Below are 18,351 nucleotides of genomic sequence, written 5' to 3'. Positions count from 1 at the left end.
AACACTTTAACACATTGACCCCAATCCTTAATTTTTTTCAAATCATTTTCCTCCTTTTATTTCTCGTAAAATATTTAAATCAATTTTACGAATTTACGGGTCTTTACACCCTACCCTCCTTAAAGAAATTTCATCCTCGAAATTTAAACAACCATGCTCAACTAAACCATACATCACATAGATATGCAATAAGTCAAATAATATGCGACGTCGGTATTAAACACTCACATCGATTCATTCCGGAAATAGATGCGGATACTTCTCCCTAACCTCATCTTCTCGTTCCCACGTCGACTCCTCGCTACCCTGATTCTTCCACAATACTCGCACTAGTGGTATCGTCTTACCCCTCAACACCTGATCACACGTATCCAGGATACGTATCGGCTCTTCTCCATAAGATGCGTCGGCTTCCAATTCGAGTTCGGACCATTCTAACACGTGTGACGGATCCGGTTCGTACTTTCTTAACATAGATATGTGAAACACATCGTGCACATTCGATAATCTTGGCGGCAAAGCCAAACGGTATGCAACTTCCTCGATTTTCTCGATAACGTCAAATGGACCGATATAACGTGGTGAAAGTTTTCCCTTTTTCCCAAAACGCGACAAGCCTCGACGTGGCGATACTTTAAGAAACACATGATCTCCCACTTCGAATGATAATGGACGACGACGACGGTCGGCATAGCTCTTTTGTCGACTTTGAGCTGTTTGTAACCTTTGGCGAATTATCTTGACTTGTTCGGTTGTTCTCTTTTGAGCCTCTAAAAGTCGTTGGCGAATCGATCTCATACTCTCGGTAGTCTCTTTGATCATGTCCGGCCCCACCAACGTAGCCTCTCCCAATTCGGTCCAACACACGGGTGATCGACACGGTCTCCCATACAGGGCTTCATATGGTGCCATTTCGATACTCGATTGATAACTATTGTTGTACGCGAATTCGACTAACGGTAGATGGTCTTCCTAATTACCCTAAAAATCCATAACGCAAGCCCGAAGCATATCTTCCAGAATCTGAATCGTTCGCTCGGATTGACCATCGGTTTGCGGATGATAGGCGGTGCTAAATAAGAGGTTCGTGCGGTAAATCTTGGATCTCGATCAGACACGATAGATACGGAAATCCCATGAAGTCGAATAATCTCCCAAATATACAAACGGCTAAGCGTTTCTACGGAATCGGTAACATGGATAGGTAGAAAGTGGGCGGTTTTGGTAAAACGGTCCACAATAACCCAAATGGCATCATGCCCCCTCGGTGATCTCGATAAACCCGTAACAAAATCCATCGTCACATTTTCCCATTTCCACTCAGCCACCGGTAACGGTTGTAGTTCCCCCGCGGGTCGTTGATGTTCGGCTTTCACTTGCTGACACGTAAGGCATTTGGACACAAAGATCACAACATCCCTCTTCATCCCAGGCCACCAAAATTGCCTACGTAAGTCGTGATACATCTTTGTTCCTCCCTGATGGATGGCTAACGGTGAAAGATGAAATTCTCGTAGAATTTCCCCCCCAACACAAAACGGGTACAAATAACTTCCCTTGATAACGTAAACTTTGGTCGGCGTGAATCATCCACCCATCTCGAGCATTCCCACTAAGGAATTTGGTATGAAGTTCCTCCGCTTCTTCATCGTTTTGTTGAGCCTCCACTACTCGTGCCGATATGGTCGATTGAACAGTGAGATTGCACAATGTAACCCCTTCTTGAAGTTCCTCGAAGTGCGAAGCATAATGGCCTAAATCGTTCACCATCTTCCACTCACGTATGGCTAGGCTCGCTAAGCGTATCGATTTTCTACTCAACGCATCGGCCACGACGTTCGCCTTACCTGGATGATAATGCAACTCAAAATCGTAATCTTCTAAGTGTTCCATCCAATGACGTTGACGCAAGTTAAGCTCTTTTTGGGAAAACAGGTATTTTAGGCTCTTATGATCGGAAAAGACTTCAAATTTCTCACCATAGAGGTAATGACGCCAACTCTTCAAAGCAAAAACGACGGCCGCAAGTTCTAAGTCATGAGTTGGATAGTTTCGCTCGTGAGTCTTTAATTGTCTCGAACCATATGCTACCACTCGCCCTGCTTGCATCAATACACACCCCAATCCTTATTTAGACGCATCACAATACACGGAGTAGCCAACTCCACGTTCGGGCACAATCAAAACAGGTGCAGTAGTCAACCTCTTCTTCAATTCCTCAAAAGCCGTCTCACAAGAGTCACTCCAAACGAAACGGGTCCCCTTACGCGTTAGCCTAGTCATCGATGCCGCTAGACGAGAAAAGTCAAGAACAAAACGACGGTAATATCCGGCCAACCCCAAAACGCTTCGGATTTCAAACACGTTCTTCGGTCGCTGCCAGTTCATAATGGATTCTATCTTCCCCGGATCGACGGATACTCCCCCCTTCGAAACCACATGACCCAGAAACTTAACTTCGGGTAACCAAAACTCGCACTTACTAAGCTTGGCGTATAAACGGTGTTCCCTTAAGAGTTCTAGAACGATGGCAAGATGAGTTTGGTGTTCCTCTTCCGTGGATGAATAAACGAGAATGTCGTCAACGAATACAACCACAAAATGATCGAGGTAGGCACGAAAGATGCGGTTCATTAGGCCCATTAAAGTAGCTGGAGCGTTTGTCAAACCGAATGGCATCACAACGAATTCGTAATGGCCATAGCGAGTACAAAAGGCAGTTTTAGGAATATCCTCCCTACGAACCCTCAATTGGTGATAACCGGACCTCAGGTCGATTTTGGAAAAGCAAGTGGCACCTCGGAGTTGATCAAATACATCAGCGATTCTTGGCATGGGATACTTATTCTTAACGGTTACGCGGTTGAGCTTACAATAATCGATGCACAAACGAAGTGAACCATCCTTCTTTTGGGCAAAAAAAGCCGGTGCTCCCCACGGTGATGTACTAGGACGAATAAACCCCAAATTTTCTAACTCTCGCAGTTGGACTTTCAACTCTCTAAGTTCAGCGGGCGCAAAACGATAAGGAGGAATTGATATAGGAGCGGTGCCTGGAAGCAAGTCTATCGTGAACTCAATTTCTCTCTCGGGAGGCAAACCGGGTAACTCTTCCGGAAATACATCGGGAAACTCGCGAACTACCAAGGGTAACTCCCCACGCGTAGACATATCCTCATCTAATGTCAAGCTTGCTAACAAAGCATAAATCAACTCTCTTTCCCGAGGCCCACACAGGTACGGTACTAACGGTTCCCGACGTTCCCCATGGAATTCGAAACAAACACCCTCAGGCGGACATATGCGAACACGACGCTTAAAACAATCGATCGTAGTGTGGAATGTAGACAGCCAATCCATCCCCAGAATGAGGTCAAATCCCGACATATCCAGCACAATGAAATCGAAAACGAAGTGATGGTCACAAACAACAAGCTCACAACCTTTACAAATACGACTCAAAGATGATTGTCCCCCTAATGGTGTCTCGACGGATAATGGCAAATCAAGGCTCTCGGTGTACAATTCCAATGCACACACAAATGATGTAGCGATGAAAGAATGGGATGCTCCAGAATCAAATAGTACTCTAGCAAAAGAATTGAATAGAAGGAAAGTACCCCTTACAACCAATGTCTCTGGAGCCTGAGAAACAGAAGGTGATGCATTGGTGTTGATGTTGAAAACACGCCCCTGGGTACCCTGACCCTGCACAAAACCTCCTCCATGACCGGAACCTTGAGAAGGTGCGGACGAACTCGCTCCCCGGTCGACCCCAGAACTCTGAACTGACGATGTTTGGCGGAAATGAGGCTGCTGCTGCCTCTGAGTACCCCTGAAAGACTGATGGTCAACACCACGCCCTGCCCTCGACTGTTGTATCGAGCCTGACTCACTACGCGCTCCCGCTTCTTGAGGGCAATTCCAAGCAAGATGATCCGTCTTACCGCAATCATAGCACGCCTTAGAAAGCTGAGGACACTGAGTACGGACGTGCCCGGGTTGGTTACACCTGTAACACACAATCGGGGGTCTAGACAAGGCACCCCGAGTTCCCGAAGAAGAAGGCACCCTAAAATTGGATTGATTGGGTGGTTGTTGAGATGGTTCCCTCTACCTTTTTCATCCTTGGCTACCAAAACTACCGGAAGAAGAACTCAAACTTCCCACTGGTTGCCTTGGTTCCCACGCCCTTGCATTTCGTTGAGCTTCCTTTGGTATTTCAATACTTCTCGCGCACTCCACCACTTCAGAAAACTTCATCTTACGTTGGACCGTCACCATTCTTCTCACGGTGTTATGCAACCCCTTCTCAAACCGTCGACACTTCCTCTCCTCCGTCGCCACCAACTCTGGAGCGAAACGAGACAAGGATTGAAATTTCTGTACATACTCTGAAACGGTCATATTACCTTGCTCAAGTTTCTCAAATTGATCCCTTAGATTCTCACGTGAAGTTTCCGGAAAGTATTGGTCCTCAAAGAGAGTCTCAAATTTAGCCCATGTCAAATTTTCAACATCTGGTTCGTTCACTTGAGCTGCGGTCCTCACCGCCCTTCTTGCATCTTTCCTAATCTCCAAAATGGATTCCCACCATTCATCGGCCTCACCAACAAGTTGAACGGCCACGATACCCACTCTGATATTATCTTCAGTGATGTTAAGAGCTCTAAAAAGCTTGCGAATTTGAGCTAACCAATGGTCGGCTACCAAAGGGTCGCTACTAGTCCCATCGAATACCGAAGGGTTCCTATGGCTAAACTCCTTCATCGCTACCATAGCGTGATCCTCGACGCTCTCCCTAGGAGCTTGGTTCAAAAGATTTGCAGCTGTAAGTGCTGCGACAAGGTCCCTAGCAAACTGAGTTTGATTAGGAGGTACTCCTGCACCTCGACCGGCCCCAGCCCCCGGATTTCCACCAGGATTCTCCCCAAGCTGACTAACCTCATCCTCAGGTGGCGCCCCACGGCCACGACCACGGCCTCGGCCACCCCGATTTCCAACCCTACTTCGTCTACCACGCGTCTTTGGAGGCATCTTACTACATGATATAAGAAGGAAGACTATTAATCACAGCACTATTACCATGAGGTCAAGCCCCACCTTTCCAATTCGGGTTAACAACTCTACACCACTCTACGATAATGAAAATGCAATGCCAAGTAGTCTCATGAAAGTTAGTCACATAAGCATGCACAAGTTATGTTAGAAGGCGCGACATTTTGAACCCATGAGACGAAACGTCTCCCCACGGTCTCTAGGTGTTCTAAACTTAAGCTCTGATACCAAGTTGTCACACCCTCGATTTTCAACATAAATATAAAAGGGTTTTCCACAATAAAACCTCACGATTAACCGTACCACGCCCCAAAAAGGGTTTGACGTTTCCATTCCCATAAATTACATTTCTTTGTCCAAATGTTTACAGAAAGTACATCATCGGCTCAACGGCCCCCAAAATATACAAAAGTATCAAATGGAGTTACAAATACATCTTCCAAAAATAGGTTTACAAAGATGGCTAAGTAACTTTTCAATGTTAGCTTTCAAAACCGTGTCCATATCCAAGCACTCCAAACATGTTGCTACTGCCCTGTGTTAGTACCTGAAAATGATGGAGGGTCTGAGCTACACAAGCTCAGTAGAAAGCTCTAATCTAACAATGTATGCATATGAAATGTAGGAATAGTCACGAGATAAACAATGGCAACAAGATCAAACGGATGGACAATAATAGCAATTTGAATCCAACACTCCATTTCAGACCAATCGCGAGTCTTACCGAACAAACTTTGAAAAAAACACCATATGTCAAGACGTGTCTCATACATGTGTCATGAGCCGAAGCTCTAACTGGGCCAATTAAAGGACCCCAATGTCCTCTACCAGGCTCTTTACCCTTTCGGGATGTCCTGAAATATCAATTATGAGCTTATAACTCATACCGGGCCAATTAAAGGACCCCGATGTCCTTTGCCAGGCTCTTTACCCTTTCGGGATGTCCTGATATGTTCTCGTCGTCCGCAAGGTTTCAAAATCCATTTTCCAGCACGTTTATACCGTTCAACCCAACTTTGATTCATAAAACAATTTTCGTAAAATCATGTCCAAACGAACATTTGAGTCATGGGAACGTTCAATGAGGTCTATGAATACAAATGATCAAGTTAGGGATCGTTTGGGAGGTGTTTGAATGGGTTGGAAGTGATTGAAAACCAAAACGGTGAAGTTTGAAGCAAAACAGTAAAAGCTGGAGATAAGCCAAAGGTATCAATACCATGGAAAATGGTATCGATACCATTTGGTCCAGAGGCATTCCAGACGCAAGGGTATCGATAACAATGACTAAAGGTATCGATACCGATTAATTTTCTGAGTTTTGGAACGCAAAGGTATCGATAACGAAGGCTAAGGTATCGATAACAAAGGCTGTTCGAGCAGATTTTCTGCAGATTTTCATGGGTTTCTCAATAACAACGACATCAACAACAATAACCATGATCAATGGCACAAATCAAGCAATAGAAACAAATCATAAACATATATTGAAAGTTAGAACTCCCTACCTCAAGATTGAAGAACGAATTTGAATGATTTTCCAAGCCCTAACTCCAAATTTGGAAACGGAAGGATTCGGCCTCCACCGAGCTCAAACCGGCGATATACGGACGAAAATACGCGAAGGAGGTGAAGGATTTGAGGTTGCTTTGTTGGGGTTTTGGGTTGTTTGGGTGAATTTTGGAGAGAGTGTAAGAGAGAGAGATGAGAGCCGAGAGCTGAGAGGGAGAGGGGACGGGAGAGTGATAGAGTGGAGATTGGGGAATTTTATTCCTTATGCTCACACACACATATGTTATACACACTTAGCACAAATCACACACTCACCCTTCAAATGCAACACTTTAACACATTGACCCCAATTCTCAATTTTTTTAAAATCATTTTCCTCCTTTTATTTCTCGTAAAATATTTAAATCAATTTTACGAATTTACGGGTCTTTAGAGAAATCTTCATGTAAGGATCTAAAAATGAGGACCTCATATGCAGACCTCCCATTTCTCGTCTTTCTTGATCGGATTTCGATGATCTGAGCCGCTCATTGTGTTCAGAACGTGATTTTAAGGATAACTCAGAGAAATCGGCAAAAAAAATGATCGGGAAGGGCTTGATTTGAGCGGTTGTTATTTGAACCGTTAGATAAAAAAACAAACAAAAATTGCTCGAATGAAGCCATTCCCGGTCTTTTTTTTTTGCTGATTTCTCGCGAGTACCCTTAAAATCACATTCTAAACACATTGAGTGACTCGGATCATCGAAATTCGATCGGGAAAGGGAGGTCCGGATTTTATTAAAATAAGATAGTTCTTATAAGAATGAGACTCATATATATATATATATATATATATCACACGGTTTAGATCAGTTTGGAACCAAAACTATTAACGTAAAATCACAAACCAAATCATTAAACATGGTTTTTATTTATTTTTTAAACCGAAACCAAACCATATTATTAAAAAACCAAACAAAATCATCCGATTTGAATTGGTTTGGACTGGATTCCCGTTTCACAGTTATTTTGCTCACCCCTGGCTTTGGCCCTTGAACAAGTCATTTTTTTTTTGGAAGGGACCTCGCTCCGTCTGTCAATGCAGAAATGTCCAACACCGCAGAGGACTGTGGAGAGTCTCCTCCTCCCACCTTCGGAGAGCCTTGGCCCGAATTCAACGACGGCATAACCTACCGTGACACTATTAAACCCTCTGACTCCGGTCTTCCCTCTCTCTCTCTCTCTCTCTCTCTCTCTCTCTCTCTCTACATTATACATGCGTATCTAGACTCGTATTGTATATGTCTCGACATTCTACCTATATAAGCGGGGTTAGCTCCAGGATTTCAGTTTTCAGATTTTTATTTTTATTTATAAAGTAGATGATATTTATTTATTTTGGTTGAAAATTATTAGCTTGATATAGTATTTGTTTTGTTGAGCTATATTGCCTACTTACTCACAAATGGAAGTGAATTTTATTATAAAAAAAAAGGGGAAGTGAATTTTCATTTATTTTGGCTTCAGTGCAAACGATACTGGAGAACAAATTATATGTTCCAAATATAAAATTTTAGTGCATATTTTGACCCCGGGGGATTTGCTTGAACCCGCTCAAGCAATGGTAACGCGGCCTTGCGCGTATGCATTCGAAGCAAAGACGTAATTAGAATTTCTTGTACAGGCTTGACGCTGATTGATTTTTACTCCGGCAAGCACTTGTATTCGGCTCCGCTGAAAGGGTGAGCATGTAGTTTCCGTTTGGTTGCCCGGAAAAAGAAGAAGAAAACAAAAACAAGATAATTTCGCAGATTTCTTATTTATGTATCTTTTCTTAAACTTATTTTGTGTTTGGGGGCTGATAATTGAGCAGTTGGTTGCAGAGAATACACAATGGACAGGTTTGTTTCTCTATCGGTGTTGAATTAGCTTCAACTTTCAGTGAAATTGGTGTTCAAGTAATTGTAGAGCCTCTTGGTTGTGTTTTGGCAGATAAGGATTGATGGTAGTGTGGTTACGGATCCATACACGGCTCTCAGGTATCAATAGTTGGTATTATGATTTGATAATTATATCGGTATTGGTTTTAACTTTAGGATAATGATAATGATATTGTTTCCTGACATGGTAGAGCTGGTTCAGAAATCAACTATTATCGACTTCCATGGAAGGAGCCTGACGCGCCATATTTGCTGCAACTGCTATTTGAAGATGATGATTTGGTAAAGGACTTCATATTTATGTGCTTGTCCTTTTGGATAGTTGAAATTGCCATATTTCTGCCCGCGCGCCCCCCCCCCCCCCCCCCCCCCCCCCCGTTCTCTTAATATTCAAATATATATGGGGGGATGTTTGTTTGATGGGATGTACAATATAGGATATGCAATCGCATCGGATTAATAGTGATGGGATTAATAATATCACACCCCAATGGTATTTTATATCCCACAGTATGTGAGATCATACATCCAATGGTCATGTCATTATCAAGGTTACCAAAATCATACAAGTACCCATGATGGCTTCTTTGGGTCATTAGATATTGTTAGATACCGAGTTGCTGGCCTAACCATATGCCTTGATTAGTTTTCTTTGGTTACACACTGTCATTGTTTGTTTTTTCCATTACTTACGCTTTACGTTGGAGTATGTGTAAGTCAGAGCTATGTATGGGGAGCCTCACTGTCCCTCCATTTTTCCGCATTTATGTCATACTGAGAAATTTAAACTCAAAAAGTGGAGCAGAGATGTCGCCTTTAGTGATGGAATGGTTTCTTCAATCAAGATTATTGATATAGATGTAGGTTCTTCTTGATTAGTCTTCAATGCATTCAGATTGCTCTAAATAAGCCTTCTGGTCTGCAAGTTCTACCTGGAGGATTATTTCAGCAACGGACTATTTTAACACAACTCCAATGGCAAGCAAGCAAGTACAGCTCATTGTCATTAGCACGTCAAGATCTGCATCCTGTTCCTGTTCATCGTCTGGGAAGAGGCACATCAGGTTAGCCTTTGAGGATGTTGTGAATAATGCAGCAGAATTAAGAATTTAATTACCTGGACTGAGTGTACATCAAAGTTTGGTCTAATAGGCTTAGGCCAATTTTATGTCACTTATAATTGGCTTAGGCCAATTATAGTATCAGTGGCATCCCTAATATCTTAGTTTGAGTATTGGACTCAAGAATAAGGGAGGATATTTTTGCAATAAGATGGTAGTGTGCTTGCAACCTAATTGTGTGCCGTAATAAGAATGCCCCAAGCGTAGGGCTAGGTCGGTTGAAAGCATAATACCCGGAAGTCCGGGGTCGAATCCACAGGGAGCGCACCCATAACTTGATTGAAAATTTGCCTTGCGTAGAGTTTTAGCGTTAGGACCGCTAACCAAAGTTCGGCGTTGAGACGGCCAACTTGAGAGAGATTTAGTTAAATGGCTACTTAACCTAACTACGGCTTTTTAACTGGAGATTAAAACTTAAGGCTAGGCTTAGGGTAATCAACACCCATAACACAAAGGTAAACTTGATTCTTCTCTTTTTGACAAGGATGTTAAGCATGGTTAGGGTTTTGAGACATTTTGACAAACATTTGGAAGGACATAGCTCCAAGCATACCCTTGCCTACATATGATCAAAGAGGTTAACCCCTCCAAGTTTTGATACATAAAAATACCCCGAGCACGTGTTTAACCTAGAAAATGAAGATTAATAAGATAAGAACAAGAAATACCCTTGGTTATGGGATGTTAACCATCCCACAACCTAGCCTTACTAAACTGAAATGAGTAAGGGTAAAGACAAGATTAAAATTAAACATTGATAATATTCGAAATAAACACAAGATCCTTGAAGAGGAGAAAATTCCTTACAACTTTAATGAAGACAACTACCTCAAAAGCCAACAATCAATGCTCTATTCAAGAGGGATTGAGAGTTGAAGGAGAGAGGGAGGTAGAGTGAGAAAGCTCTAGGTTTGCAAAATGAAAGGTAGCCTAGCCAAATGGGGTAGAAACCTATTTATACCCCTTAGAATTCGAGTTACAAATGACCAAAATACCCCTAAATCACTCTGAGATCAGGTACAAAAATCTGTCAAATTTCCAGTTGAGTTCCGGAACTGCCCTTTTAAGGGGTTCCGGAACTCAGCTCAAAGTACTCAAAAAGCTGGCCACTGTCCAAGGGTTTCCGGACCAGTTCCGGAACTGATTTGGAAACAGTTAGCTTCCTTGCTTCATCTTTAAATCACCCTCGGCCGTTCCGTTCACTCTCCGAGGCTTCTTGCTATGACTTTTTTTGCTCGTCCACGGGATTCCACATGTCCTCGGGACCTTGGATGTTTTTGGAAGCCATTCATGGCGCCAAAACACGCCATATTCTCACGTTCAACCTATAACGATCAAAAACATGAACTACGCGCAATATCATTCAAATCACATTGATTGTGCATGTGAGTGTGACAAAAATGAGTGGGATAAGCCCTTTTATTTACACTATTAAGGGCTTATCACACCCCTCAACTTGAACTTTGCTAGTCCCTAGCAAACTAAAGCAAAAATATAACTAATTACGCTATGCAATCTTCTCCCAATCGATATACAAAACTATGCTCAACATATGACACGACAAGAGTCCAAAAGATATCCCTTCAAAACAAGTCACATGCAATCTAGTCACAAGCATGTCATGAACTATGGTGAACAAACTATGCTATTAGAAAGCAGTCAAACAACCATGCATCACAACGAGATTCGATTCCAAAACTCACAAAGGTAAGCTTTAATCCGACTTTTCACATAGTGAGATAAAAATACATCCCATGACAAGCACTAGCAAGTAAATGCATAGCCGAAGACAAAAAGATACGCAAGCTATCAAAAGAGCGCCACATTTGGAAAGAAAGCTAATTATTTACCATATGCCAAACTAGGAACAAAATCCTGCTTAAATAGACCTAAATATCTAATATGCATCAAACAGAGTTAAATAAGCATACATAAGATCAACTTTCCAAGCGTTTAACCGTGGTTACAAAAGAGAGGGTGAAACAAAAGGAGTAATGGCCATATACTTGCTAGGTTTATTACCCTTGGCCACTACTAACCCTGCAACTACCCAACCACCAAATCATGGTCACATGACGGCTGCACAAAAACAATACAAATAAAGCTACAAATAAAAAAAATAAAAATACCAAGTCAGGTACTAAAATTATTAACACTAATGCCACCGACACCTCCTTGTCCTCCTCATCCTCCTCGTCGTCCTCTTCATCATTTTCCTCACTCTCACCCCCTTCTTCATTCTCCTCACTCTCACCTTCCTCTTCTTCGGTGTCACCCTTTAGGTCCTCCTCGGTTTGGACATAGGGATCCTCAGTTTCTCCCCCTTTCTTTTCCACAAGATAGTCCAACTTCCTCATGGTTTTAGCATTCTCTCTCCTCGACCTTCTGAGTTGTGTTTCAATGCGAGCTTGGCCCTCTTGAATTATGGTATACTGGTTGGAAATGATTTCCATCCATTCCTCGGTACGTTCGCTCGGCCTTGTGCCCATGGGTCTAGAGGTTGCTATTGTTGCTGCCTTAGGAGGTTTGGACATTTTCTTGCTCTTTCTTAAAGAGCTTCTCGTGATGGCTTTCGTAAATTCGGTAGTAATCAATACATCCCCCGCCTCAGGTTTCACCTCGGCATCCGCACAAAGCTTTGTGAACATGACCGGAAAAGGGATATTACCACTTTGTTTGCCCTTTTCTCGGAAGTTCTTCATTTCCCCTTAAATCCATTTTGCCCAATCCACTTTCTCATCATCCTTGCCAAAAACATACAGAATTTCGCCATCCCTTGCTGAAGGTTTCTTTTCTGACCCATAGGGGTGGAGATTGTAGTGAACTTTATTAATCGCTCGATACAAATCCCTCAATTTTCCCGAGACAAATTTCCCTTTTTTAACAGATTTGGGGTCATCAGTGAATGTCCCATCAAGAGTCTTTTTCTCGAGTTTTGCCCTGTTACTGTTTGGGAATGTGATTGAGCTTGGTTCGGGCTGTCGGTACTCCAAATACTGGGCAATAGAGCCGGGGGTCACAGTTACGGTTTTGGTTCCAATTTGTGATTCAATCACAAGGTCCCTCGAGTACGCACACATATTGGAATAAAAATCAACCACCACACCCCTAGGGTACCCTTTAATTTTATCAAAGAAAAATTGCAAACCTTGGTCGTCTACTGCTTTGATCACCGGGTGGATTCCAAGACTCTTGCGGTCCACTTGCCGTTCCACAATGAACCCCCTCAATTTCAGCGTGTCCACCCATTTCATCTTTTCCTTCTCCTCCAAATCCTCCTTGAATTTCTTCGCTGCCTCCTTCTGCTTGGCCACTCTCGGCCATTTTCCCTCTTTTATTGCTTTATAGTCGCGGGCCCCGTGGTGTTTCTTGCTTGCATTTTCAGTCGGGGCCCAGTCATGGTGATGATTTGGGTTTTGGGGATTTTCGGACAGTTCAGAACAGGGGTTAGGGTTGTGGTTTGAAAACTGTAGAGAGGGGTAACGGATGGGATTTTCTGGTTCGATTGGTGGAAAGAGGGGGTGGGATTTCGAATATGGGAGTAGACAGAGAAAGATGAGAGTTTCCTGGGGTTTAAGAGGAAGAGATGGGTGATTTCGGCTTGTCCTTGTGAGACCAGTGGTTGATCCTTGCAAATTAGTGTAGGAACTTGAAGATTCTTGAAGGATTCGAGGGTTTTGATGGTGGATTGATGGAGGGTTTGTGGATTTGTGGGGAGTATGTGAGAGACATGGTGTAGAGAGATGGGGCGTGAGGGTTATGTAGTGGGTGGAAGAAATGGAGAAAAAGTGGGGTATGGGATTATATAGTGGGGCTAAGGCTGAACGAAAATTTGCAAAATTTCCCAATTCAGTTCCGTAACTGACCTTTTTGGGGTTTCCAGAACTCAGCTCGATGTTGCCAAAATGTGTTGGCCACTGCCCAAAGTGTACCGGAACGGGTACTTTTAAAGGTTTTGGAACCAATCTGCATTTCCAGTCAATTTTTTCAACTTCATCTGTTTTAACCCCCGATCACTTCGAGCGCATCCAAAACACCTCAAAATCATCCCACAACATTGAAACACAACTCCACACAACCCTCCAAACATCCGGTTCCTTAAGCTTGAGCAAAAAAATGGAGACTCGGACTTCGGTTCAAAATTAAGGACGAGGGGACTTTTTTTTTTGTGTGGTTTAATCAAGCAAAAATGCCTTGTATCATTTCCTACATATGCCAATTAACTCCAAAATGATGCATGAAAGATATTTACACTACTCAAGTATGAACAAAAGATATTATTGATGCAAATGCGGAAATGAGAACAAAAAGCATGGGATGCTTAGAAATGAATTTCCACTCTAGCGATGCACACTACTTGATGCAACTTAGGCTCAATTTGTTCAACGAAGTTCATGTATATGCCAATGACACGGACTCAACACACAACCAAATTTGACGGGATGGACGACTCTTGCCATTATTTCACGATTGAGCATATTTAAAATATCTAGCATGCAAAATAAATACTTAAAAGGGAAGATTGCACAAAAATTTAAAAATTTCTATGCAAAACCGAAAACATAAACCATAAATATAATCTATCCACCCTAACTTGAAATATGCAGTGTCCTCAATGCAAAAGACGGGAAATAAGAGAGGGATAAAACAAAAATGTACCAATGGGGCGGAATGTCAACCACCCAATACCTCGACCAAGTTGGAGGATTTTGCATCATCGCCTCCGTTTGTCATCGGGACCGCTCCAAGAGACAAATGACATTAGTACCGCCGGCTTGTGATAGCCCGGCACCAAAAAATTATTATTAACAAGTATTTAAACCACCGAATCATCACATGATTAAATGGGTACTACTTTACTCCCCGTGTCTCGCTTAAGGCGCCGCAGAGCAAGGCATACAACATCTTAGGCGTGACACGGGTGGCTATACCAGACCACAAAATAATGCCCTTACTAACCCGAAGCTGGGTACACGATCCTTATTTTAATAGCGGCGTGCGAAGCTATAAACCCAAGTCAATGATGGGTACCCCCGAAGGGGCCGGGCCTTCCAAACAATTAAGTCTAGAAGTACGCAAGAGCTCCTCGTGAAAACTTTTTTTTTTTTAGAACTTATCAAACAACTGGATCATCCGGATAGACCGGATTGACCAACTCCTCCACCGTGTCCTCCATCGCAAAGTTTTCCAAAAACGGTTTTAAACGTTGACCATTCACTTTAAAAATATGACCAGTTGTGGGATTCACAATTTCAATTATACCATGTGGAAAAACTTTGGGCACAACAAAGGGGCCCTCCCAACGTGATCGCAATTTTCCGGGAAACACATGGAGTTTGGAATTGTACTACACTTTTTGTCCGACTTCAAAGTTCTTTTTTTGGATATTCTTATCATGAAATTCTATGACTTTTGATTTATAGATGTTGGTGTTATCATACGCATCCCACCGGATTTCCTCGAGTTCATTGAGTTGGAGTTTATGATGAACACCGGCATTGGGCAACCGAGAGTTTCAAGATTTTACTGCCCAATATACCTTATATTCCAACTCAACCGGGAGGTGACACGCCATACCATAGACAAGTTGATAGGGCGAAGCGCCCAACATGGTCTTGTACGTGGTTCGGTATGCCCACAAGGCATTGGTCAAACGAAGTGACCAATCCTTCCGGTTTGGATTAACGGTTTTCTCCAAAATATGCTTTACCTCATGATTGGCGAGCTCAGCTTGATAGTTGGTTTGTGGATGATAGGCGGTGGAGACCTTGTGGGTGATGCCATACTTCTTCATGAGGGCTTCGAAAGACCGATTGCAAAAGTGGGTGCCTTGGTTGCTTATAATGGCCCGGGGCATCCCTAACCACGATAAAATGTTCTCTTTAGGAAATTCACCACCACTTTGGAGTCATTGGTGCGAATAGCAACGTCTTCGACCCATTTGGACACATAATCCACCGCCAAGAGAATATAGAGATACCCGTCGGAAACCGGGAATGGGCCCATAAAATCAATTCCCCAACAATCAAACACCTCCATGACTAGGATAGTGGTGAGGGGCATCATGTTCCTCCGAGTCACCGCACCTAATTTTTGGCATTGCTCACATGTCCGGCAGAATTCAAAAGCTTCTTTGTGAAGATTCGGCCAATAGAAGCCACATTGGAGAATTTTGGCGGTGGTCTTTTTATGGGAGAAATGGCCACCACATGCCTAGGTGTGACAAAAGTTTAGGATCCCCCATTGATCTTCCTCAGGGACTCACCGCCGGATAATTTGGTCCGAAAAATATTTGAAAAGATAAGGATCATCAAAGAAGAATCTTTTCACCTCACTAAGAAAGAGCCTCCAATCTTGCGGAGTCCAATGGTCCGAAATTCGCCCGGTGACAAGATAATTGACGATGTCGACAAACCAAGGGCAACTGGAAACGGAAAATAGTTGTTTGTCCGGAAATGTATCAACAATTGGGGGCTTTGAGGAGGGATCCTTGAACTCAAGGCAGGACAAATGATCCGCCACCACATTCTCCACCCCCTTCTTATCCTTAATAGTGATATTGAACTCTTGAAGCAATAAGATCCACCAAATTAGCCGTGCTTTTGCATCTTGCTTCGTGAAAAGGTATTTCAAAGTGGCATGATCGGTATAGACAATAATGGGGGATCCCACCGAATATGACTGGAATTTGTCTAAGGCAAAGATGATAGCAAGCAACTCCTTCTCCGTGGTGTAGTTCATTTGAGCCTTATTGAGAGTCTTGCTTGTGTAGTAGATGACGTACGGATTTTTATCCTTCCGTTGCCCGAGAACCACCCCAACCGCGTAGTCACTAGCGTCGCACATGAGTTCAAAGGGCAAATTCCAATCCGGTGTTTGTACAATAGGAGGAGAAGTGAGACTTGACTTCAATTTCTTGAAAGCTTCTTCACAAGCCGGAGTCCACTTAAACGAGTCTTTGGAGAGGAGGTGGCATAACGGTTGAGATATTGCACTAAAATCTTTGATAAAGCGCCGGTAGAAACCGGCATGCCCGAGGGAAGAGCGAATGTCCTTGACATATTTAGGGGTCGGGAGGGTGGCAATAAGATCAATCTTGGCCTTGTCGACTTTGATTCCCTTTGACGATACAATGTGGCCCAAAACGATACCATGAGTCACCATAAAGTGACGCTTCTCCCAATTAAGCATTAAAATTTTCTCCTCACACCTCGCAAACACTTTTTCCAAATTTTCCAAGCAAGATTCGAACGAGTCTTTGAACACCGAGAAATCATCTATAAACACCTCGACGATCTTCTCAATCATATCGCTAAATATGCCCATCACACACCGTGAGAAGGTTCCGGGTGCATTACACAAGCCGAATGGCATGCGTCGATAAGTGAACATCCCAAATGGACAAGTGAACGTCGTCTTTTCTTGATCGGGCAAGGCGACCTCAATTTGGTTGTACCCCGAATATCCTTCGAGAAAGCAATAATAAGCATGTCCCGCAATCCGCTTCAAGATTTGATCAATGAAAGGAAGAGGGAAATGGTCCTTCCGGGTGCTAGCATTAAGCTTCCGATAATCGATACACACACGCCACCCGGTAGTGACTTGAGTAAGGACCAATTCATTGTTGGCATTGGGCACCACCGTGACACCGGATTTCTTAGGGGACCACTTGGATGAACCCACTTACTGTCGGCAATAGGATAAATAATTCCCACATCCAAAAGCTTCAAAACCTCCGCCTTCACCACATCTTTCATTATGGGATTCAAACTGCGTTGTGGTTGGCGGGATGGCTTGACGTTGTCCTCAAGGGCAATGTGGTGGGAACAAATTGAAGCATCAATCCCTTTACTATCTGCTATGAACCAACCAATGGCTTTGGTATGCTGCTTTAGAAGCTTAAGGAGTTAGGATTCTTGCGAGCCTTCGAGAGAGGAAGAGATCACCACCGGGAAAGTTTCATCTGCGCCTAAAAAGGCATATTTCAATGTTTGTGGGAGGCCTTCAACTCGAGCTTTGGTGGTTGAATGCTCGGGGGAAAGGTCTTGCACTCGAGAGGTGGCAACTCTTCAAATTTCAGAGACCATACGTCCGTCCCACAAACATCTTCCACGTCAAGCAGAGAATACAAATACTCCACCTCTGGTGAGTCAATAAAATTCGCCTCTTCAGCGGTAAGGTATACTTCCAACGGGTTCTTGTACAAGAAAGTGTCCACATGCTCTTGGACCAAAAAATCAATAACGTTGACTTCATGGATACACTCATCGTCCCCCATTTGGCTCCCAATATTGAACATGTTCACCTCCATTTTCATGTTGCCAAAAGTCAGGTTGAGCAAGCGACTTCGACAATGGATAACGGCATCCGCTATGGCTAGGAATGGATGCCCGAGAATGACCGGGGTTGACGCTTGTGAGTTGGGTACGAAGCAAGTATCCAAGACTACGAAGTCCACGGGATAGATAAAATTGTCCACTTGCACAAGTACATCCTCCACCATCCCTCGTGGAACTCGGATGCTTCTATCGGCCAATTGAAGTGTCACCGGTGTGGGCCTCATCTCTCCCATCCAAGTTGTTCGTACACAGAGTACGGAAGCAAGTTCACACTAGCCCCCAAGCCGAGGAGGGCTTTCTCAATTTTCGTACCCTCGATAGTGATTGAAATGGTTGGACAACCCGGATCTTTGTACTTTGGAACCACATTGGTTTGGATGATAGAGCTCACTTGCTCCGT

The 18,351-nt window shown here is 43.3% G+C and overlaps 2 protein-coding genes across 7 annotated transcripts in view; one reads left to right on the top strand and one right to left on the bottom strand.

The window, feature by feature from the left end:
- Nucleotides 1-2,127: 2,127 nt before the first annotated feature.
- On the bottom strand, nucleotides 2,128-5,831 carry LOC131321160 (uncharacterized). Its single transcript, XM_058352168.1, has 4 exons — nucleotides 5,662-5,831; nucleotides 4,178-5,041; nucleotides 2,992-4,012; nucleotides 2,128-2,868 (listed from the first exon to the last, which is right to left on the bottom strand). Exons 1-4 carry the CDS (start codon nucleotides 5,829-5,831, stop codon nucleotides 2,128-2,130), a joined length of 2,796 nt encoding a protein of 931 aa, XP_058208151.1.
- Nucleotides 5,832-7,603: 1,772 nt separating this feature from the next.
- LOC131318754 (RNA pseudouridine synthase 5) overlaps nucleotides 7,604-18,351 on the top strand; it is a 45,803-nt gene continuing 35,055 nt past the window's right edge. For 5 of the 6 annotated variants that reach the window (XR_009197807.1, XM_058348715.1, XM_058348716.1 and 2 more), the window contains exons 1-6: nucleotides 7,604-7,773; nucleotides 8,236-8,293; nucleotides 8,425-8,452; nucleotides 8,544-8,590; nucleotides 8,683-8,773; nucleotides 9,387-9,555. Coding sequence is in view for 5 of the 6 variants with exons in the window: in XM_058348715.1 (XP_058204698.1) it covers nucleotides 7,659-7,773; nucleotides 8,236-8,293; nucleotides 8,425-8,452; nucleotides 8,544-8,590; nucleotides 8,683-8,773; nucleotides 9,387-9,555 (508 nt within the window). In the remaining variant the exon portion in view is untranslated. The remainder of the gene's footprint in view (nucleotides 7,774-8,235; nucleotides 8,294-8,424; nucleotides 8,453-8,543; nucleotides 8,591-8,682; nucleotides 8,774-9,386; nucleotides 9,556-18,351) is intronic. The other variant, XM_058348719.1, reaches the window with a different exon arrangement.

This window comes from Rhododendron vialii, chromosome 3a (genome assembly GCF_030253575.1).
Source record: "Rhododendron vialii isolate Sample 1 chromosome 3a, ASM3025357v1".
NCBI classification, from domain to species: Eukaryota; Viridiplantae; Streptophyta; class Magnoliopsida; order Ericales; family Ericaceae; genus Rhododendron; species Rhododendron vialii.
The sequence above is the reverse complement of the archived record's forward strand: the minus strand, read 5'-3'. Positions and strand labels throughout refer to the sequence as shown.

Excerpts from the sequence above, each read along its gene's own strand:
- LOC131321160 (XM_058352168.1), bottom strand. The coding sequence starts at position 5,831 with ATGTATGAGACACGTCTTGACATATGGTGTTTTTTTCAAAGTTTGTTC. Across the intron at positions 5,042-5,661 it reads ACATTTCATATGCATACATT|TAAGATGCCTCCAAAGACGC; the intron begins GTTAGATTAGAG and ends TATATCATGTAG. Across the intron at positions 2,869-2,991 it reads CTGAACTTAGAGAGTTGAAA|CTCAACCGCGTAACCGTTAA; the intron begins GTCCAACTGCGA and ends GATTATTGTAAG.